Genomic DNA, 23,873 nt, shown 5'->3' on the forward strand with positions numbered 1-23,873 from the left:
GAGGGCTTAATGGTTATTCTGAAGATAACTGGAATGATATTTGCCTCTAAAGTAGAAATAAAATTATTCTGTTTCATAACAATGATTGAGTTCAACCTTTAGGCTTGATGCAGTAAATTCAGAGCACAATTGGACTGATGTGTATATATATATATATATAAAAATCATAAAAGAGCTACTCTCTTGCAGAGAGTGTAAAACTGTCTATAATGTACAAATTTGTTTAAAAGATATGTTTTCTGTAAATGTTTCCTTGCCTTCCTTCAGTGTGTGCAGTTTTCCCGAACTTCACATGCAAATTCACTCTGTTTTTAATATAGTCCAAAGCAAAACACCAAGTGGCCTCTGTATTCACAAGAGCTGTGCTCTATGAAGATGGGCTGACAGTACTGCTCAGATCCTTGAGCTTTTTCCTTTTTCTGGAAAACTTCTGCTTTCTCAGGATGAAATTCCGTTCCCCTCAGCCCTTCTCAATGTAAAAATCTTCCTTTGTAACCTCACCACCTCCTCTACATTTGGTCTTCCATGTTATGTTCCCCCCAGCTGCTGTTTCTCTGATGCTGTGGCTTTACCTTCAGTATCTGCAGAACCAGTTTATGGTGAACTGAGGGACCTGGGGATATTGGGGCTGGTCCCAGGTGGATACACCCCTGGTTGGAAGCATTGTGTGAATGACAGCAGCAGCTCCTGTGAGGTGGAAACACGTTTCCTTGGCCAACCAGCACTAATAGGGAAGCCGAAGCCTCCTCAGGTCCCTTGGGTATACCTGCACGTATCCAAGCACAGCTTTTCCCTACGTCTCATTCACATCCTAGGCTCCTCTGCCCACCTTGACCTGCTTCCCAGACGTTTCTCTAGATCCTCACTCAATATGTGCCCTCATTCTCATTTTTGTTTCGTAGGCAGGATAAGTTTGGAAAATAGACACGTGTGCTAGAGCTGTATTTGAAGGGGAGGAGGCCAGACTTGCTAAGTTCGCAAATGGAAACAATCTTGTCTATGTGGAGAGAAAACATTTATCTGAATATGCTGCACAGAAAAGACATCTCTGTCACCAATTTAAAGTCATATTCTTCCTCTTCTATGTCATAAGCATAAAACTACACTCCATACAAATCTTACATTTGTCATAACTTTCACGGTAATTTATGAAAACCACACTAACCCTGTGTGAACCCTGAAAATACGCAAATGTGTATCACCTGCCAGAGCTTACAGGCAAAATCACTTGTTTGAAATGAACTAGGAGTGGAACACAAAGGTGATAGGCTTTAAGCAAAGGAACTAATGAGTGATGCCTACATAAATATTTAACACTTTATATTTGATATTTTTAGAGCTTTTTTTTATGGTGGTCAAACTATTTGCTTTGGCTTTTATTCTAAAGAACATTTTTAAAGGACTATGATATATAGTTATTGAACTGGGAAGACTCCCTTGCAGATAACTAAATCAGAAGGACTGTACCTGGTACTAGTGAGCTCCTGTTTGCAAGGTAGTGAGAAACATTTTACCTTTCAAACACAGGTACTAGTAGCTATAAAGATGAAGAGAAACTTTACATGGTATGTAATAGAGAGTCTGTGGTCCTTTCAGGCTGCAGCCAGAGCCTGGGCTCGCTGAGGGCAGCAGGGCTGAAACCAAAGCTGGTCTGCGAGTCTGCAACTACGACTGTCAGAAACAACCAGAGCAGTTGTAGCTCAGCTGCACTGCCCTTTCTAGTGGTACTGGGTTTTTTTAATTAAGACAGTGTCTGACAAAGTAAATTAACAGAAGCTGATGCTTTTAGCAGTTTTTTTGCTTCAACTGCCTGATGTCAGCTTGGGCCACATGTACATTCTGCACATGCCATGGGATAGAAAAAGTGAAGCCTTCTTTTTCAATTCTCTGCTGCCTGCCCAAACACCACATGTACTGTCTGTTACATGTCGCTTCTGATGAGGTTCATGCTGGGAATTTCTTTTTAAAGGCAAAGTGTTTCTGAAGGAAAGAGTTCAGATTGGGCAGATTGCATTAGAAAATTCTTAGTGTCTCTGACTCAAATATAGTGACTGTAAAGGTTCAGGTTTGTCTGGTAATAAAATAAGAGGAATCAGAGTAAGCAGTGGGAAAATGGAGCACACATTTATAAAAAGTAAAGCAACCACGAAAATTGTTGTAACTAGTAAGACAAGCACAGGAGAAATCATTTCACTGATGCACATATGCACCTTGTGGAATGATCTTTATAAACTTGAGGGGGTTGCTTTTGACACATTCATAAGGTTTACATCTCTTAACATTATCCAGGCTGTTTTCTGATCGACAAATTGTGCAAAATCTATTCTGTCCACCACATAACAAAATCAGAGAGAGGTCAACATTAAAAAAAAAAAAAAAAAAAAGAAAAAAATAATTCTGACTATAAAATTCTTTACATTCCCATAACATTACCTGCTGCAAGTCTTGCCCCCTCAGCCCCCTTTTTTTTTCCTAAGGTATTTTACAGCATTCTAGATTAACAGTCAGCCTGGATGATTTGGAGAATTCTTTTATTAAACTCTTCTCACCTGTAGGCAGAAAATACTAACCAGAACTATTTTTTCTCTGGAGTAAACCTGATCCAGAGTTCATATTCTTATCATAGTTCATATTATTTTGAATTCCTTTAAAGGAGGAAAAGCCTCATCTTCAGCCTAGGGATTCAGACGCAAATAGACATGAGTGAAGCTTTTGCCTATATATTTTCCAGCCTGCTGTCCATTCTCTTTCATTGTTTCCTTCCTGTTAAAGCCCAGGAGAGCTAAAAGTGGCCATCATGTCGACTAAGCCCAGCTGCTACACCCCCCTACTAAAGAGCAGGCTGATAATGGTCTCTCTTCAGCATGTTAGGCATGAGCTATTAGAAGCCCAGGAATAGATCCAGGCTCAGGTTTCCTACATGATCTATTTGTTTAACCTGTTGGACCAGCTGTGGAAGTGAAGATGTATTCTAATAGTCAGTGATGACATCTGAAACAAAGGGGAAGCTACTGTTCCTGTGTAAACTTTTAATTAAAGCCTATTTGTAATTGTTGTTAAGGCATGCAAATATTATCTTATTGGAGATGATGTACTACAGGCACTTCTTTAAAAGTATGTGGAAAAATTAAAAGTACCTTTAGTAAAAGGGAATTTAGAGGTTAAACTATATACATTAAAGAAAAAAAAAAAGAGAACAAAAAGAAAAAAGGATCAAGTGATTGAGAATGACCTAGGTCAAGGTTTTCCTGGTGAAATGTGGACATTTTCTCCTTAGGTGTCTGATTCCAAACTGTGCCAGCGATATTAACTTCTACTTACCATCTGTTAACATAAGTTACATGAGTTTGTTCTGCCTGTAGTGTGGGCAAGGGTTTACTGTACTAAGCTAGAAATTGTATAGATTTCACTCCTTCTCTGCCTGAACAAATGACAGTCTTGGCCTTCTGTGCAGCAACAGAATTTTCATAGGCATTTCAGAGGGTGGGGAGTGCCACAGAAACTTGTTTTAGGGTGCCCTAAACTGTCTCCCTGTGTTCTATTAGAAGTCAGGACTTCCAGTATGACGGAAGAGAGGAGGATCATTCACTGTCCTTAGTTCCTACTCACTGTTACTGGGTGTTTTTTTCTGGTCTGTGTGTTTTTTCTCTTGTGCCTTGTTTCTTTCATTAATGTGAGAAAGGTGGATCATAGTGTTTTGCTTTTTAAGTTAGAAGGGAGAAAGGATGGGTAGTGTAGATGTTCTCTTTTAAATTTGGGGAGTATATGGGGACATCCTGTGAGATGCTCATCACTCAAGGTCCTGACCTACAGCTCAAAATCTTAAGTAAACAGCGATTTAGGACAATAGTGAAACTTTGGGGGGTAATTTACTATTTGTCTACATTTCTGAATTTATAGACTCTTATTTAGTTACCTCAAAATTTACTGTGTGAATTTGCCAATGCTGCAAATGAAAATGAAGATGCAGGTTGCTCTGATGAGAATTAATTTTGCTCCTGCTTTAAATGTCCTAGTTGTCCGTAAAGCTGATTTGAGACATGAAGAGGTGGTGAATAAAAATTTTGCTGCCTTAATGAAAGAAGCAACATCATTTTTGCTATGAAAAGGGAAGACGGAAAAGCAGCAGAGCTGAGGTGAGAAGCAGTGGGGACCCATGCTGCCCTCTCTGTGAGAGGGCTGAGGGGTGAGGGCAGCCGGGGCACTTGTGGCTGCTGAAACAAGCTCACCAAGGGCACCAGTCATACACCTTCACTCTTTGCATAGCAACAAGTCTGGCTTTCCAAGACCCTCACATGGGCAAAGCAAGCCTGATCATCAACTTGTATACAGCAGGAGGCTCCCTCAGGTAGAGCCTGTTCTCTCTGTGTCCGCAACTAGCCGTGATCAGAGTCTGTACTGAAGCTTGTGTGATGCTTCTTTGTTTTAAGATGCTGCTGAAATTATTTGTGATTTTATGAGGCTTGCCAAGAATTGTGGTTTAGGTTGAAACTGTTCAGCAGGGTCATGGTGCGTAATTGCCTCAGGAGGGTGGGAAAGGAGTTGCACGGAAAACCTTCACTCTGGCATTGTCTAACTCTTGACTATATGAGTATACAAATTAAACATCCTTTAATGTGTTGTAGTACAACTGTCTGTTAAGTACCACAATTTAAATGCTTTCTACCACTTTAGTACACTATAGCAAATTCGTAGGATGGCCTAAAAAAATTATAATGGAGATAGAAGTTTGCTGATGGAAAGTTTGCTGAGTTTTGGTTTCTTTTCTAATTGGCTTGCTCCCTCTTTTTGTAACAAGCTTGTTTCAAAGCTGCATTTGCTTTTAAAAGTCATAGTATATTAAAAACATTCAAGTTTTGCAAATGGTCGATTACCAAATCTGGTGTTACCTTCATGTTGAGACAGAGTCACCTTCAGCTGTGTCTCCACAGCATCCCAGGGCTCTGCAACATTGCCCCAATTTTCCCCCTTGTAACCAGACGCAGTCTCTGAATGTTGTGGCAACCTACAAACGAGCGATGTGAGGATGACATTAGGCACCAGCAGCTTGGCACTCGTCTCTTGTCTGATGAGGGAAACAGTTTTTAAAGGCAGTTTGCTGCACAGTAATGTATGCTTATGACTTTGGGCTTTGATACTTTTGGGGGGCAGCAGAAGCCGAGCCCTGGCACCTCCTTACCTGCAGGGCTGTGGCCCCTGTGGGCGGCCGGCACCCTGGGTTCACTGCAGGGTGCCTGGTGGCCACAGCACCCAGCCTGGTGGCCGCTGGCGCAATGGGCTGCCCTCTGTTACTATGGCAACTGGCAGATGGGGGGCTTCAGCGGGAAGCAACAGCACCGACCGAGCCGCTCAATAACAGCCCTTCCAGCTCTGACAGCTCTGCTCTGGCTGGCCAGAAGTAGTTATCAGATTACTTGTATTAAAACCTAATTAAGATGTGTGCCAGTAAATGCAGCATGGTTATTGGATTTGGTGATTTAGCTGCTGCAGGTTGCTGCAATCCAATCACACCGTCTCAGCAAACTCAGCTCCGTGGAGTAGAGTGAAAACATTTTACATCAGTAACCTGACTGTACTGAATGAGGAAATAACCTTGTAATACCTCTGCTATGTCAAGGACCAATCCCCACTGCAGGGTGAATGGACGCTGCCCACAGATCCTTCTATACGAATTTCTTTCAGATCAACTTTAAAACCCAGGGGAGGGCTGACAGGTTGTATCAGCTTTTCCCTTCACTGTGGATGGCCTGTGCATTTGTGGACCTCTGAGCCCCCCCAGGGCAGCGAGCTTGCAGTGAAAGCCTTATGGGTGCTCCTGCTTTAGCAATGTGTCTTTATAGATAGGAAGGAAGCCTTGGGGTTTATCTGTAGGCCACAGGTGAGGGGACAATCTAATCGTAATGCGATGGGTGACAGCCTAGCTTTGTGGTGCTAGACACAATGGAGGTTTATTCTGCTGGGTGGAATTCACCTTGGTGCGAAGCCTCTGCCTTACGTTTCGCCTAGTTTCTGCATGGTCTTGCTGTGATTGTCTACCCATAGTTGTCAAAAAGTAACAAAACCTATGTATCCCTTTCCATTTCATTTGTGGACAGACTAGGGTATAGCCTAGTCTCAGATCCAAATTTTTCTGCTGTCTGAAGTGAGAGATGTAGTCTCCTGCAGGTTGTGTAGCTACACAAAGTAGCAAGGTAGCTTGGATCCGTTCTATCACAAAGCTGCATACAAGTTCCAAGTACTGATAATCAGAGCAAAATATTTACTTTGAAGCATTTGTCACAGTTTGTGATGCCTCCGTTTTATTCTCCTTCTGTGGAAGCACTTGTCTTACAAAGCTGCCTCTTTCCTATCTCCATATAGAAATAGGAATTTTGGTTTAGAGTGGTTAATGGAAAATTATTTGAAGGGTATTATTATTACTACTAAATGGGAGTTTACTCCTTAGTGCCAGGTTATCCTGTAAGTAGTCCAAATGGAACACAGTTCAAGAGCTACATGTCTTCACCTTGTGCCTTGAAGTAACATGGCAGAGTGTGGAGCCAGTTCCTGCCCTTGAGCACTTCAAGGCCAAGGAGGAGCAGCCACCCGACGTCCCAGCTCTGCAGACCTTGCAACTTGGATGGAAAAGTTATTTCTTTTGGAATGGAGGGTGAGGATATGGTGGTCACTGAGATGCTCAGGACACAGTACATGTTTGCGTGGTAGGTGGCGTTGCCAAAGCAAATGTGGCGACTGTGCAACCTCACTCATTTGTATTAGCAAAATGTGCAGAAGGTTCTGTCACCCAGTTGTAAAAATGATGGCAGGCATCGATGTGCAGTTGTAACATATGGGAAGTACAGTGAATGTGGGTGGAGCTGTTCATTTCTCATCTTGAATCATTTACGAGATCAGCAGGCAGGCCAGATACAATGCATATGGGAATGTGTGGCTGTGCTGCACATGTCACACGTAATAGCAGATCCTGTGAGAGGGCCCAGAGCCTGTCCTCAGGAGCTAAATGCACTGGAGCAGGCTGGTAGTCCCAGCGTGCAGACCAAGGGCCAGCTTGGCAGCAGTTTTGGGAGAGCAGACTGGTAGACAGAATTTGGGAATTCACAGACTGAGATCTACATTGACTAGAACTACTCCCTCTTTATCCATCATGACCCAGAATTGTAGAAAAGAATGTTATCAGTCCTGTACTCAAGCATTGGAGACAGATCCAGATGATAAAAGTTGTGGCCTGTTAGTCAAACCCCGCTGGGTGCCTGTGTCGTCTTTCTCCCTCTGCTCAAGGGGGCAGTCTAAATGTAACACAGTGGGTGGTAAAGTTACAAACCAGAAAAGCATAATTGAGTAGTATTGCCATAAAGATTTTTCTATTTCCGGTGGTTTATCTGACTCACCTTTTGCATGATCTGAAAGGATACAGAGCTTTACAATAGAGCACAGTAAGGCTTGTATAAAGTATCGGTTTTGAAATTTGCATGGACTGCCTGTATGTAGTAGAAAGTGTTGTTCTGATGTAAAATTCACATGAGCTGAAATTACTTCTCTCTGGGTGCCAGAACTGGCAGAAGCTCCTTGTACTGAAGTGGTGGCTCTGGAGCTGGAGCCGTCTGCCCAGGAGAGGAGCAGCACGCTGGGAAAGGGCTTTTCCTCGGGGCTGCGGCTCCAGCCTTTGCTCCTGCAGCCAGAACGGGTTCTGCCGCAGGGGTGGGCAACGCTCGTGTTGCTGCAGAGATGTGGGTCAAGGGGTTTATCTACTTACCCATGTCTTTAGCTGCCAGTAATAATAATTTTGTGCAAGAGGATCTCTCAAAGACCATATGATTTTTCTTTAAAAGGACTGAAACACTATCAAAATGGGAGAATTATTAATTGAATGTAGAAATCAATGGCAAAGTAGTGAGCACAACTCAGTTCTCCAGTCTGAAACTACGACATTGCCTCCAGCATGAAATACTGTTCTTGTACTCCCTGGGAGCAAGTACCTATGGAAAAGCTACTTTCTTTAAAGACCAAACAGTACAAAGGTGGGGGTTTGTTTGTCTGGGAGAGTTTTGGTTTGGTTTTTTAAGTTCAAGGCCCCTGAAATCACTTTTAATAAGGAAATGAAGCATAAACAGTTCCTATACCAACATGGTATAGTTTGGAAGGTACGGGGAATGTGAAATTAGACACAGAGCATCTAAGCGTCTATGTAGTAGACGCACAGATAGCCCTGTGCTATCATAAATGAATGGTTTTGTTTGCTTCGTTGGAAGTTTCCAACCAGCTGTCGCTGTTTGCAGCTATCTGCACTTAGTAGTTTTGTTCTGATTCCCAGGAGATGGTCCTCAAATCCCTTTTGCAAGGATATGTTACCAGAGTAACAGGACACTGGAATATGGGCATTCAGTCTTTGCTACATGATTCTTGCAGTTTAATTAAAAGGAAGTTAGCCAGTGGATACAGATCAGTAAATACTGGTTTTGACATAGATTTTGGCAATTTTGTTTCAGCTAGAGTTCACTAGCTTTTTATCAAGAAATTTAGGGGTGTTTACTAATGCAGTTATTTGAACAATCCTGATTAAGAATGTGAATATTCAGAGTGATTAGCTTAGCTATGACAGCTGTACAAGTCAAAGCTACCACATGGAGCTGAAAGTAGAAAGATTCAGAAATCACGTCTTATTGTAAGCGTAGCACTAATTCCATTAGAAACACAGCCTGTATGAGAGATACAACCTAAAAAGCTCGTTCAGCTAAAGCTGTATTTCAATATGTTCAGCAAGAAATAGATTACAAAAGTAAGTACAAAGTTTAGATCAGAACTAACCTTCACAAAAACAGAGTTCGTTCATGTTCCCTAAGTGCATAGTGTTTAGATGTGTAGGTTTTTCTCTAGAATACTGTTATTTAAAGACAAGAAGCTTCTAAGTTATCCTAAATTACTTCTAATTAAAAATGCTTCAATTTAAAGAGCAAAATGCATTTTATGTAAAAACACAATTTCTAGTTATCTTGTGCTTACATCCCTTGCTACAGGTCCCAAGCAGACTTTTTAAATTTTTTGAGATAGGAGTAATAAAGAGTCACTGGGGACATAAGAAGCCACAGCAGGTTTTGCGATTAAAGAAGTGCGGTTGCCCTGTCTGCAGCAATGTTGTCCCAACTGGGGCACTTGTTTTCCAAGTGTAAGCAAAAGGCCTCTGCATGCTCCTTCTGATACCTGCCAGCTTGTTCTCTCGATTCTTCAGCCCGTGATGAAGACCTTTGGAGTGATGGGCTCTTCACATCCTTCCCCAGGAATCCCCCTTACACTATTAAAGGATTTACGCTGACATGCTTGATTAACACAAAGCTTTCTTGAAATAAATGTTGTGCTCTGTAATGAGTTTTGGACGCTAACCAGGTTGTGTAGAGCAGCAGAGAGAAAACAAAAGGTTTTGCCACTTTAGGCCCAGTTTGTCCGGGGGTTGTGATATTTGGATTTGCAGTCTGGGCTAGCGGGTGTGTTTCTGGAAGATGATTATTGAAGCAGAGACAGCGTGTGCCGCTTGCTTAGTGACAGGTATCGGGATGCAATCCTGCGCTTTTGCTGATGTTGCTTAATGGCAAAGCAAATTCACTGTCATGTCAGGAGAATGTTTCTAAATTAGAAGTGAAAACCTTTAAAAGTGCTCGTTTAAAGTGTGAAGATAAAATACATTGAATGCCCATCCTAGGAGTAATACTTGAGTCTCAGCCCAAGCACCAGACCAAGCTCTGTCATCTGGGAGCTGCACCCGCCAGTGCAAACATCAAAGCTCCTACTGTGAACTCCAACATCAGATGCTCTGCAACCCTTTTATCTATTTTTTTCCAGGTTACAGCAGCTTGACAAGCACTGCCAGGCCACTGCCCAGCAGTTAGTGGAGTTGCTCAACAAACAGAATCAGCTCTTCAAAGAGAAGCAGCTGCTTACAGAAGAGGTGCAGTTTCTGCGAACACAGGTACGGTGCCAAAAGAAAAGGAAGTCTGAGGGGAATATTCTGCAGCTTTAGCAGAGAAATCTGCCAGCAGTCTCCTTTCAGCTGTTGGGTTTTGTTACTCTTGTTGTTTTAAATAAGGCATTACCTTATGAAAAAATTTAAATAAAAATTCATGCAATTGGAAGGAGACTGGTAGCTGGATCTGAGTCTCACTTAAACCTAAACTGAATGAAGGAAGTGTTTTGAAGTGACAGTAAAACAGCAGAAGTTATTCTTGGTGACAGTTCCCAACTTTCTTATCATAGGATTTTGCGTTCCTTTTTCAGAGAAAAGGGGAATATGATCTTTAACAGCATTAACGTTCAAACAGTAGCTTGAAGTTGATAATTTCTTTGAGCTTTTGGCTGACATTGGTCAGACTTAAGTCCCCCTACCACCTTGTGATTTTCTTTCTTTTTCCCCTCCTTCTTTTTAAGTCATTTCTCTTTCCTGCTGCTCCATGAGCACTCAGCTCAGTGTGAGCTGGCGAATGTGAATCCGTCTGCCTGCGCACCCCTCGCTGCACGGCATCTCTGGCAGGACTGGCTTTTCCTTCCAGCGCTCTCAGGAAGCTCTGCCTTCTCAGGAGCTGTTGTTGCTTGCTTTCTTCGGCCACTGTTCTTAAGTCGGTTGGTGCTTTGGAAATAAGCGAGAGGGCTATGTGGTTTGTTTTTTTCCGCTGTCTTTCTTTTACTTGTTTCAGAAAAAGGAGAACTAACAAGCACAAAATGAGGTTTTTTGTAAAACTACCAATAATCAAACTCTTTTATGACTAAGAAAAGGAGCCATTTCAACAGTAGCGTGATGTTTTTTCGAACTTGCAAACTAGTGAGTTTGCCCAAGATAAAAAGTTCTGTTAACAAGGTAACAATGACATTCAGTGCAGTAGCACACCTAGCAGTAAACAGAGCATTAATAGTTTTAGAACTTTAAAATATTTAAATCATACTATTTTTGCAGGCTTTTTGCCTGTGGAATTTAGTAGATGTTTAACCTAGGAGAATAAGATCCATACTTTTGTTATGCCTGTAATCATCTCAGTGTGTTTGGTTTTACGGGATTTCCTCTTGTAGCAGACAAACTCGGTAGCTCAAGATAGTGTAAGGTTATCAGCCTTTAGTAACTGCTGGCAAATTGCAGGGCAACCATAGTGCCCTTTCTAGAAGATGGTTTAAGAAGGGGGTTGTTCAGAAAATAAAATTTCTGTTGGAGGGAAGCACTCTTGGTAATGTGAACAGACTTTACGTGGTCCCCAGGGATTTTGTTATTGATAATTTATCTGGAAATGAGCGTGTTTTCATGAAGTTGGGCAGAATTACAAAAATGATACAAAGGAGGAAAAAAAATCACTGAGATATTATACTGCTATCAAGACTTGAATGGCAACAGCTTCCTTCTTTATGTTCATTACAAGTTAACTGTGCTCCAGAGGATACTTTTTAACTTGAGAACACTCAGAAGAGAGGAATAATATAAAAGTATTATTACAAAATGAGTCCTAAAAATCTATTTGCAGCCATTTAAAGCAACAGTAGTTCTCAGGGAATTGGAATTCAGCTCAAAATTGCTCTCTGAAATACCCGACAATTGGTTTAAGCAAACTGCACAACAGTTCACTGTAAGTGGGAGATTTTAACTACAGGAAGATGTATATAGTTAGTGCAGGAATATATAAAGAAAAATTGTGCAATCTGTGTTGATCAATATTCCACATTTTACTGCATTGTTCAACAGTTCTCCTTTATAATGAAATTTTTTTTTTTGGAGGGGGGGATGAGGGGAAGAGGGAGAAACCAATCATTACTTATCTTTTAAAAATTATTTAAAGTATGCTAACCTAAATGTGCTATTGTATCTTGGAACATAAGCCACGAGTAACTGTGGTTGCCTATTTCAGGAGAAAAAATGGGATGCAGATCTCAAACAGGACACAGATGGAATAAAGTAAAAACCTGGATGGATAAAGAGGAATGAGCAGAAGTAGGTATTTTTTCCATATCCTATATATAGAGGGCGGGGGGAGAGTAAAGGAGGACTAAAACTATTTGCAGATGTGGCTTGAATCTGGCAAACACTTCAAAACAAAAGGGAGAAGAAAGTGAAACATTTTTGGGTTTTAGATTGTTGGAGCTTTTTGTGTTTATTTTTTTTTTTAAGCACTTAAAAATTTAGGACAAGCACTCCACAGCAAAGACAGATTTGCCTGACAGAATTGATGAAAAAAAAAAATCTTAATTATTTAAATTGGAGGGAAAGGTGGACATACAACTCTTAGCAAGGTGGGAACTTCTAGAAGAACTCAGATTTTACCATATGTATATTTTGGTCTGGATAATCCCTGGGTGTTTGTCTTTTGAATTGGCATTGGTTAGTTTTGTTGCTTGCTATAGTATTTTCCTTCTAAAGGAGCAGAATCCTTTCTATTTCTTCAAAAAGGCTACAGTTTGTTCTGTAATAAATCATAAAACTTAGTGTCATATTGAAGGAAACATTACATAAATAATTGTATTTGGAACAGTGTTGTTGGAGTTACAGTACTGCTACATAGTTATAGCTCTTCCCATTGCCTTGTAAGAGTTACTTTTTGGAGGTTTAGCTTTAATTTAAAAGTCACAGATTTTAAATTTGCATCATTTATTTTAATCTAGCTGACCTAGAGAAAAAAAATAAAAGGTGAAACAAAACAAGTTGTTTTCAAAACTCAGGTTACTTCCACTGCAATTTTTATTTCTAGTGTTAGTGTTTGCTGTTTTTCATGGAAAACTCATTTGACACTGTAAGGAAAATTCTGGGTTTTAAATTGAGTGAAAACAGTTGTCATAAAAGAAATACTCGATCCTGCTAGATGCTGAACTCCCTTACAGGCAGCCTGAGTCAAAAGGCTTTTTAGCATCCTTCTTGAAGGAGTAGCCAAAACAAGTACCACCGTTTTTAGAAACATTGTTCTCATTCTCAGCAATGAATGACACACTTTTAAAATAATAATGTTAAATCTGCTATATTACTGCAAGGCACTCAGTATTATTTCAGAATAACCACCGTAGGGCCGAGCCACTAAAACCATCTCCTCCCTCAATATAGATGTCATTTGCACAGGGAGCATGTCTGTGAACAGACTGCCATTCTTCTAAACAGAAGTTAAAATATACTCACCTGTTACTGTATTCCCCCCCTTGCCCAGCTGGTCACTGAGTGGGAGGTATGGACAGAATTATAGCTGTTCCTGAGCGGTGGGTTTCTAATATTAGTATGAATTTGCAGTGAGGTCGCAGCAGCAAAGGCAGTGCTTGACATTCTCCGAAGTGCCCTGTTTGCTCATCTGGTTGGTTTTTTTTTCATGACATGTTACAGAAGGGGAACTTTATGTCCCCAAAACAAGTAGCTTGTCAGAAGTGATTCAGGCTGATCCTTATGCAGCCCTCAACTGTTCTATAGGAGACCTGAAGGCTGCTTAGGGTACTGGGGGAGAGGTGGTTTTTTTGTTTGGGGTTTCTTGTTTGGTTGGTTTGGGTTTGTTTGTTTGGTTTGGTAACATCTAAATACACAAAATCAGTGCCTCTTCTGAGTGTTTGTGACAGCCAGTGACATTTCACAGATGGGGGCTGGTAGCTGGGTTTTTGTTTGTTTTAAGCATGTGAAAGGAAAGTCTTCATTGCTTCGTGATGGGCTGTAGTCAGAAGAGGTGAGTTAAACTATGACAGGAATGGATACAGGTAGAATGCTGCTTGATGTCTGACTGCCCTGACACAACACTTCAAATGCTGCATCACCCAGTATTTTGCTCTTTGGAGTTTGTGGATCTGGAGCTGTAGGAGGTCCGTACCTCCTGCGTGGTGTCTGGCCAGCAGGCAAAGCTGGGGAGCAGCTCTGGAGCTGAGCTTGGCCCTCCTGAGAGCTCCACATTGGGTTTGCAGCTGTGTATATGAGGACTGGGGCACATAAGTGTTTTCTAACCAAAGCAGCAGCTAGTGGCTCCACTCCCTCTGTTAAGAGTGTAGTTAACAGTAGTTAAACCATTCAGAGGTCTGTGGTTCTTCTCCTACAAAAACCTCCAACCTGTACCCCTAAGAATACCCACCCACCCAGTTAAAACAGATGCCACTGAAGGGAGAGAGTATTGGGAGGAACCTGGGCAATTTGTGCTGCAGAGATCTGCTCACTGACTGTCAAAGTACTGCTGGGAGGAGCAGAAACTTTAAGAGGGGGAAGGCCCCTGCCCCTGACTATCCAGTGACCAACTCATTTGCCAGTTACCTGGACATCAGGATTGAAAGATTTGTGTTCTTTTAGTCAGGGAACTGCAGGTCTCAGCTGACTGCTTTAGCATGCAGGCTGTGGTATGGTGGGGGACACAGAGACTTTGCCAGTATGTGTGCTTTCTTTTTAAAGCAGTTGAGACCAGGCTGTAGTCAGGTGGAGAAATGCGCACTCTGTCAATCAAGCTGAGGCTCAGCATCTCACAAAGCATTAGCACTGGGTAGCTGTGGTGACAAAAGACATGTAGGCACCCCAAGGCTTTGGGGTGGAAGTATTGGTATCCACCTGCGTTACATGTCTCCAGGCAGGGCTAATGGAAGGCTTTTTGTGGTTGGAGGTGACAAGAAAAGTGACAGCTTTTGAGTTAGAGCCATATATGACAGTAGAAATGTTTTGGAGTTTGGGTGTATGAAATGCTACTGTCTGGAAAAGGGTGCCTAAAAAGGAGGAGAATCTCTCCCTGGGGTACAGCTGGGCACGCTCACGGGAGTAGTGAGGTGGGGGCAGCAGGTGAATGTGCTGGGCTCCCAGCTGGGCCAGTGGGACAGTGGCCCAGCAGGTGAATGGGCTGGTTGGGGATGTCCTGGGGCACCTGCAACAGCACCAAGTGCCAGGAAACTTCTTCAGGAGCTGAGTGTTTGGGGGAAGGGGGGGTTGCCTTTTTAATTTCTGGCTGTAATGCTGGGGGTGACCTGCAGTGTGGAGTAGGTGTCCCTTGGCTGTCACTAACCCATCAGTGACAGGGAATGTATAAGCCCCAAGGCTTTCTGTGGCTCTGGTTCACTTCTCCTTGCACTGGCTGCAGACACAACTGTAGCAGTTGGTGTTTGTGCAAGTATTTTGGGGGAAAAGTACCGTGTTATTGTTTCTAATTAATTCTTTAATGAACTGCAGCTTCATAAATTCTACGTTTTTACCTCAGCCCTAATTGCTTTACCAATAAGGGGGAAAAAAAATAAGCAAAATCCTTTAGTCCTCTAATGCAAAACCAGCCAAAGTATAAAGTTTATTTTTATTTCTGAGGTCATTTACATCTCTTAAATTCAAATTTTAGAACTCCAGTGGCTTAATTCTAGATAGCTCCCCCAGCTCCAATACCGTTTGATGTCTCGCTCTTAATTAAGTCCGGAAGTGCTGCTGAGGAAGCACAAACAATAGCTATGCAAGAGCTTCGAAACTGGGAATTAGTCTTCCCACCAGAGGTTTCCTACCGGCCCGGGCAGCAGGCTCCTGTTTTGCTGCAGCCGCCCACCCCCAGCACACGCCACACAATTCACAGTAAACACTCGCTGGCACAAACCTGCAGCCTCCTTCCTGGAAAGGGGAAGGGGCAGGATCTTAGACGTGCCCCAAAACAAGAGCTCAGTTATTTACTGCTAAACACAAGCCATGTCTAAAGCACATGGAGATCCTGTTTCTCGGAAATCAAATAGCTCTTGTTCTTGCTACCTGTACGACTCCTGATCTCAGCCAGAGGCGAGGACAGCAGCACTTGTTTACATCACATTACCACAGCCTCAGCCGGGTCTGTATCTCTCTTCTAAGAACCTGCCCGCAGGCTGAAGTGACACAAATAAGAACCACCAGCAACCCCATACAGACGACTGACTTCTATGCTTATCTTTTATCTTTCAGGTCTGCTCTGCCCCCGGCTGAAACTTGGGCTTGTCTTGTTCACCTAAGCCACCTCTGCAGAAAACAGGCACACTTCCTGGCTAATTTCAACTGGTTTCTATTTGTTTTTAACCACAGACTCATAAATATTTTGAAGCGTTACCAGCCTAACAAACTTCCTAGGAAGAAAGCTGAAACTTTCCTGAAAAGGCTATGCTTGTAAGCTAGTTTTAACAGCTATTACGTAGTGTGGACTTAATTAATAATTTGTACAATTTTTTTATAAAATGTTTTTATCTATTTTTATAATTGAACATAGATGCCTTATTTACAGACAAACACCAATAAAGTTAATTTGATTTTTTTTTTTCCTCCTGGTTCTGTCCTTTTGAAGTCGAGTGAAAGCATGTGCAGGGGGAGGAGGGACAAGGATACTGCATGTAAGTCCTGCACAGGCGCAACTGCGCTCCTCGTTATAAACTCATTACCAGAATCTACCTGGGAACCTTATTTTTACAGGCTATTTGTCACTGTTTATACAAGAGTCCCAACAACTACCTAGCCATCAGGAAAGTGTAAGAATGACTGCGAAATGTTCCATACATTGTAGAAGAATCTCCATGGGCCAGGTTTCCCTTCAAAACATTCAATGGGTAAAGGCAAAGGAACCCTTAGTGAAGGCTGAGCTGTAGGAGAGGTGCCTGGCTCTCAACACTGAAGTCATACGAGACTGTTCCAGCAGCATTTAGCCATCCCTGGCTTTGAATTATTGAACTAAAAACATTTGGAAGATAAAGTTGGAGGGTGCTTTTTTTTTCTGGTTGACCGTGTACTTGTGTTTTAGAAGTTACTTTCCAAATACAAACCTGTTTCAGAAAGAATTTAGCCCAATCTTTTATTAACTGGTGTAGGTTAAATTAATCATATAAGAAAAAAGCACAAAGACCCTTTTCAATCAAGCCTCCTCAGCCAGCAAGAACATAAAATGTAACAAAAATAGGAGTAATACCACATGCAGTAAGTTACCATTTGCTGTGGGACACAATCTTTCCTTCCCTTGTATTTTAAGAATTATTAGTGTACAGCCCTTACATCAAAGTGGTTTGGCCTTCCTATTTCATTTCCTGCCATATGAAACTGCCAAACACATCTGAGCTCCTCCCTCAACTGCTTCACCAATATGACAATAAACATGCTTAAAATGGCCTCAGGTCTTCAGGGATGAGAAAGCCTGATGAAGATAAATCCTCCCTAGTCAAACTCTGGGTTCTCCACCGTAATTAAGTAAGTTGACAATTTTTATACATGGTACCACTTTATAGATGGTTGCACAGGTAAGAATGTATATTTATAAGCATAGGAATATGCAAGCTTTTTTTTTTTTAATTATTTCACAGCATAGATCTGTGCTTAAATAGAAGAAAATGCCCATAGGCTACATGCGCACCCAGTCCCAACACTGAGGCTTCACTGAGACCCTGGAGCTGCCCTGCCCTGGCCTGAGGCACAGCCGGACCCTCAACCTTTCTGGACCTACCTCACCTAGCAGGTGGCTTTGGTGGCTGTGGGCAGAGCACTGCTGCCAGCCATCCGTGTCCACACATGTTTGAGTTCAACAACACATCCTGGGCTGTGAGAGTATGCACCTGGAGGAGGTTTTCATACTCATCCCAGGCACAGACTCAATTTGTTACGTTGCTGGGAGAGTAGGAGGAATCAATTTCTCTGCAGCAGCTACTCTACTTCATTAAGCACAAGACAGCACCAGGTCTACCTGTTACATGTTCTACCCTCCCACCTTCTACATAGGCACAAAAAGCTTAGTTTTACAAAGTCCACAAGTGTCAGACCAGACAATCTAGGCCAGGCAAGCCCAGATCTACAGCCAGAGCCTGATCCTGCATCACAGGTGCAGCCTGAGCAGACAGTCCTGCTGCTGCCACATCCTGGTCCCTCGTCTCTGCGTATCACCGCACCGATGGCTGGCTGCCTCCTGCTCTTTCCTGCTAAAATGTGGGAAAGGAAACAAAAAAAAAAAGGAAGAAAAAGCTGAGAGCTGTCTGGAGCACCTCTACCCCAGGGAAGCATTCATGTCCAAGAACTCAAGAGCTGAGCTAAACCCCGGCTGACCACCTCCCTTAGGGACACTCAGCCCAGTCTGCTGGTTCAAACAGGCCTGGACCAGCTTGCAGGCTTCAAAGAGTCCCACCAGGAGATGCCCTGTGAATCTCACCTGCCCGTTTTATCTCTCCTGACTATGGGCTGAGGCTATGAATTTCATTAGATGACAAATCACTTAAATCGTGGGTGTTCTGACAGGAACGTAGCCCTGTGTAATCATTACTTTAAAAGTGTAACCCAAATTTACTTTTACAAGTGACATACATCTCGTAGAGTTAACACGAACCACCTGTATGGAAATAGCCTTGGTCCAAAGCACAGATACATCTTGCTTAGTCATAAAAGCTTTTTTTTTTGACAATACTGTAACTTAATAATTTACAAGCTGAAACTGATCACCCAGTATTTGAAATACGTCACAGCAAGTTACAGTTATCACTAGGACTTCACAGCAAATAAAACTTGTAACTAAACATGCACAGATCATTATATACACAGTGATAAAAAAATAACGATGTACATTTTCTTGTAAGAAGAAATTAAGTAAATTCTTTGTGCATTTCAGGATTGAAACATCTAACCTATATAAAATTACTTTAAAATATGAAGTAAATATTTAACCCAAAACTTGAGAAATCTTTTGTAATCTGCAATATAGCCTTCTCATTTCAGTTTTTCTTTCTCTGACACAGAACAAAGTAGGAATTTTATCCTCTAAGATATTTAATAGTAATGTGCAGATATAAAAAAATACGTCCTTTGTGGCAAGCTTGAACATATATATATATTTACAAACCTCCAGAACAAATTAGCATTAAAAAACACAGAAGTAGCAGATTGACATAGTGCTTTATTTAAGCTGTCTGTACGAAGGAAAATAATGTGCATCCCTATCATATATGTGTAAAAATACTAAGGATGTACAGTGTACAAAAACAGTTTCTTGTAGTTATTTCACATCCTTGTGGGTCATATACTTAAGGAAATAAACAGTTTAAGTATGACCAACAGTAATCCGGTTTCTTGGGTTCATAGTCGTGTCTGCTTAATATCCTTAACCATATGACTAGATCTTGCATGGATCTAATGAAAGAACTAGCAAGGTCAAGAAATGTCACAAACTCTAAAGCTACAGGGAGGTAATTCAATTACCAATTTAGAGGTTTTTATTTAAATAAATACTTTACATTTCATGCTTGCCTGTAATGCACTACCAGGAGCAAGATAAGGAAATTCTACTGTAGACAGTACAAACAGTAGCAGCAAAGTGTGTACATTGAGGTGTAATATATAGACCCTGCAGTTAGTAAGGAAAGACCTTACTTTTGTACTCTAGGAGAAGCACATGGCCCCTGCAAGAACAGTCAGCTTGAAGAAGCTGCAAGTAAAGATGGAAAAGAATGTAAAACAATACTGGAATAAACGTTCTTTAAGCGACAGGAATGTACTGGGAGATGGATTAGTGTGGAAAGCGAAGCTGTGTGCAAAACTGCCAGAATCCAAAGAGAAATGACCTATTTCCTCCGAGATGGCTGCAGTACAAGGGCACACACATGGCATGGAAATCAGTACAAGCTGGAGTCAGAGTCTGAAATGTCCTGTGCTCGGAAGGCTCGCCCAGGTAACCAGCCACCACCTCCTGGCCAAATCCAACCACAACCACAAACAGCAAAAGAACTTCTTCAAACGTTCCTCTCGGCACCCCTTGCCCACTTGTCTTTTGTCTAACACTGGTAAGAGAGAGAATCCCCAACCCTGGCAGCACAACGTGGCCACTGACTCTCTCTGTAGCATAAACGTGCTCAATGACGTTTTGGAAGGCGGACAGTACAATGCGAAGTGAAGCCTTAAAAGGTTTTCAAATAATTCACTGACAGGTATCTACTGCAAACTGCATTCTACCTAGCTAGGCGATGGTGAGCAGCCACAGGGTTTCTCCTGCAGGTGAGGAGCGGCTGGCCAGAGGCACGGCACCTGTTGGTCGGTGGCCAGAGGTGCCCTGTGGCAAGAAACTTATTGCTATCACAAGCTGAAAACATAGGGGAGAAAAAACACAGGCATATAACACAGATTTTGTATCACCATAGTTTAAGTCTGTAAGTACGAGGCCTTTGCAGAGAACTAGTTAATGCCCGTCTGTGAAGTACTCAGTTATTTCAGTCCCTCACTCGCCATGTCAGTGTAGACACCCCTGCCACACACCTGCTGTGCTCCTCTCTCTCCAAAGAGGGATACTCTACACACGTGTTTAGTGTTACACAGAGACAGAACAAGATCCTATATAGTTAGAATACACATCATGATATATTCCTGACTGATTATCCATCCATTACTAAAGATAACACACAAAACATGAAAAATTGTCTAAATTAGTCTGTGTCTTTAGCTGCCTTGCTAAAATGTCCACCTACCCCTCGACTGTCCCAGCACAGGCACTGCCAGCAGTGGGCTGCGTGCTCGGGCACTCAGCTTCCCCCGTGGAGAGGCCACGGCAGCCGCGTGGGAGCACAGCTCCGTGCAGAGCCAGCTGCTCGCTCCCACTGCACGACCCCCCGTGCCCAGCGATATCACAGTCTTGGCGGGAGCTGACACGATCCGAGCGCAAAGATACTTCGCATGATAATCCCATGGATTCGGGGCTTTCAGACGGCGTTAGCAAGGGCGCGTGCGCGCGGGCACGGCACCGCGTCGTGCCCCGGCTCCTAGCACCAAAGGGTTTGTTATCGAGATTATCATTGCTGAAGATCCAAGCTAAAGTTTATGCACATGTTCTGTTAGATACAGATCTTCTGAAATGGAAAGACGTTTTCTTATCAGTGGAGCGTTTCTTGTGATGTTTTAAATTGAGTCAATCAGGTACCACGGTTATACGTAACATGCTGGGTTTCGGGACACTTTTTGTTGAGGGCAAACCTTGCTTGAGAATGGCTGGTCCCAGAAATTTACTGTTTTAACTATTAAAATAAAGTGCTTTTCTTGTAATCACTGTGATCTCGTTGTTCAAATGCATTTCCTTCATTTAGAACAGCAATTGTCTATTGTGCCGTCAGGCTCTTACGTTTATCCTCAATAGGGCACAAGATGTAGCTTTTTAGTCTGTTTTTAACCCTTTGGCACATGAAGCTGGAATTCGTCACCTCCATTGCCAAACAATTAAAAGACAGTATTTCATTCACAAAAATCTGATTCTAAGCAGTATGTACAATTTCAGAGCCTTGTTAAAATTTCCACATGGGAGAAAAGTGCATTATTCCCTTCAGCTTGTACAGTCCTTCCATATATTACAAAATTAACTGCTCTAAGCCTGTTCTATCTAAGATGTAGCAGCATTTGCAAACATGACACATACAATCCTTATCTCTAAAAATAAATACTACTGCAGTATAACAAAAAAAAATCTTCAGAGTTAAACACCTGGAGAAAAAGCTAATTCACAAACTCAAAATAAAAACGAGTAAGGCAAACACCTGTTTACCTTGGTGCACACATTTTGGTGAAAAGCAATACCATTATGCCTGTCTACATTCTTCAGCCATCAGAGGTGATGTATATCATGAAAGAAAAAGAAAAGCATGAGAAAGATGTTATCTGGTGCAAATTATAAGACCCCTTAAACAACTTCAACTGCTGCTTTTATGCCTTCATTTCTTGCATGTGTAATGTTAGATTCTCCATGATTGCACATGAACCTGGAAGTTCTAAGTGGCAGGCTGGGTGAGCCCAGCCCTTCTGCTTCTTATGTAGTATCCAACAGTAATTAAAAAATAATATATATATATATTTATATATATCAACAGTTTAAGTCCTTCTCTCAAACATTTCCCAAACAAATTCCAGCCAGATGTTAATGACGGAGACCTGCTTCAAGTAATGATATGCCTAACAAAAACCTTGCATATGTACATCACCACCCCTATGTTTCCTTGTTCTAACCAGCACAACCAGATGCTAGAAAACGTTATAGACTAGTCTTTTTAGACTAATTACAATTTTGATTCATCTTCTGGAAGAAGATAAGCTGGACCAACACATTTTTTGTTTAGCCTCCACTGTGAGGAAAAATAGATGACTACTTGTGCACAAAGTGTACAATGCTGAAGTCAAGTCATCTGCCTTCAAAGAAACTGTTAGTAACTTCTCAACGTTGCTATTACACTGAGACCGTGGGCAGCAGCAACAGCAGGAGAGCGTAGTAGAAAAAAAAATCTCATATTCCATGCAAAACCAAACTGGATTTTAGGCAGGTTTGGGAAAGAAATTTGTTCAATTTGGAACGGTCTCTGAAAGTGCCCCCGCTATCTTAGATAGTATCTAGTACTGGTGGTGATGCTCAGGAATCATTTTCAGTGATAAACCTAAGATGACAGTGAAGCAGCAGAACAGAAAAGTTATTCTCGTCCACTTGCAGAATAGGAAAACTGGGGGAAATGCGGCCGCCTCTCATTGTCCATGCAGTCCATACCATCCTCGTCATCTGCATTAAGGGAGAAGTTCAAAATATCATTATATTTGCAACAAAATTTTATTATTCACCTGATACGCGGTACGTCTTTCAGGGTTCAATGCTGAAGTTAACGGCTCAAGTTAAAGTAAGGCTTTATTCGCATATGGTCATCCAGTAGAACAATGTTCACTGAAAGGAAATACTTTCAATAAGTCACCATTTATTTCAGGGTGGGTTGGTAAGTTTGTTTTATCATGGCTATCACCTGAGAACTTCAGCCATTGCTACCCGTTCTAGGCTAATCAAAACATGCCAGCACATTCTACCTCCTGGTAACACAGAAGCCAATTGCAGACTGAAGCAGCCAGGTTTCAGTGTTTCTTAAGCTGGGTTCAGCAAATTATCGTCTCACTGTATATAAATTTAAATATTCCTTCATTTTGAAGGGGGCTAAAAGGAAAAAAACAGCTACAAAATGAACGTTTCATGCAGGTTCTATGTGTTTCAATTCTTACATACTGCTTTTTAGTCAACTATTTATTTTTACAGTATTTACTGGGATCAGAGGGAACATGGACTAAGCTAAATTCATAAATATTTTTATGTACATAATTCCTGCAGCGCCAATGGAAACGAGGCACCAGATGTTACCTAACTCTGAGAATTTGGATCTACATTCTCACATGGACTTTTTTAACAGTGCCTATCCTTAAAGAATCCTATTGAAACTGTTACTCTAATAATGTATTAACAGGGAACCTTTCAGAATTATGTATCTTTTGTATCTCCATATACTCTACATATAAAAGTCCGAGTTAATGCAGGTCTGAGCACTTGCTATGATTCAGCTGCTTAACTTCAACAGCGTCGCTCAGTTCCTGTAATTTCAAATACAATTTTGCTTTTATGCTGTTAAATGAGATTAATGTACAGAGCTTGTTTGTTTCACTAGCAGTTTGATTACTGTAGATACAAGATATAGTTTCAATATTCACTTCAGCGTGATTTGTAACACTTTGATATCTAAGTAACTGGCCTTAATGTTACAAAGAGTATTTATTTCCACAACTTTAAAAGATCTTCGGTTCAGCAATAACTTTCTGAAACACAGTTACCAACCTTCTAGCCCTAAAACCCATTTTAAGCTCCCTTTCGCATACCACATCAGGCAGAGGTGATACCACCTTCTAGATAATACCATTACCTTTAGATTTTAAAAGAAAAATAATTAAAAATCATTTCCTGTTGCAATACACAGAAATGGGAAAACCCTGTGTGGTCCTTGAACCACTGCATTTCACTAAAAAAGACAGCGGTTTCCCATTTCTCAATAAATGCAAAGCTGAAGCCCTGGTAGCAGCCACATATTGTGTATGGCTTCAGCCTTTGATGGATGAATAGCCATTGGCATCGTAGATGTGGAGTATCAAGAGATCATGAATTCATAATTTTGAATCA

The 23,873-nt window shown here is 41.6% G+C and overlaps 2 protein-coding genes across 9 annotated transcripts in view; one reads left to right on the forward strand and one right to left on the reverse strand.

Moving 5' to 3' along the window:
• SDCCAG8 (SHH signaling and ciliogenesis regulator SDCCAG8) overlaps positions 1-16,220 on the forward strand; it is a 110,750-nt gene extending 94,530 nt beyond the window's left edge. For 5 of the 6 annotated variants that reach the window (XM_065057878.1, XM_065057876.1, XM_065057877.1 and 2 more), the window contains 3 exons: positions 9,835-9,961; positions 11,877-11,959; positions 15,872-16,220. In XM_065057878.1, the coding sequence (XP_064913950.1) occupies positions 9,835-9,961; positions 11,877-11,927 (178 nt within the window). In that variant the 3' untranslated portion in view covers positions 11,928-11,959; positions 15,872-16,220. Of the gene's footprint in view, positions 1-9,834; positions 9,962-11,876; positions 11,962-15,871 lie in introns of those variants that run through there. The other variant, XR_010471511.1, reaches the window with a different exon arrangement.
• The window catches only part of AKT3 (AKT serine/threonine kinase 3), a 159,007-nt gene continuing 150,351 nt past the window's right edge, over positions 15,218-23,873 (reverse strand). For 2 of the 3 annotated variants that reach the window (XM_065057882.1, XM_065057883.1), the window contains exon 14: positions 16,679-22,445. In XM_065057882.1, coding sequence (XP_064913954.1) covers positions 22,360-22,445 — 86 coding nt within the window. In that variant the 3' untranslated portion in view covers positions 16,679-22,359. Of the gene's footprint in view, positions 22,446-23,873 lie in introns of all 3 variants that reach the window. The other variant, XM_065057885.1, reaches the window with a different exon arrangement.

The sequence above is a fragment of the Columba livia genome, chromosome 3 (genome assembly GCF_036013475.1).
Source record: "Columba livia isolate bColLiv1 breed racing homer chromosome 3, bColLiv1.pat.W.v2, whole genome shotgun sequence".
Taxonomy (NCBI): domain Eukaryota; kingdom Metazoa; phylum Chordata; class Aves; order Columbiformes; family Columbidae; genus Columba; species Columba livia.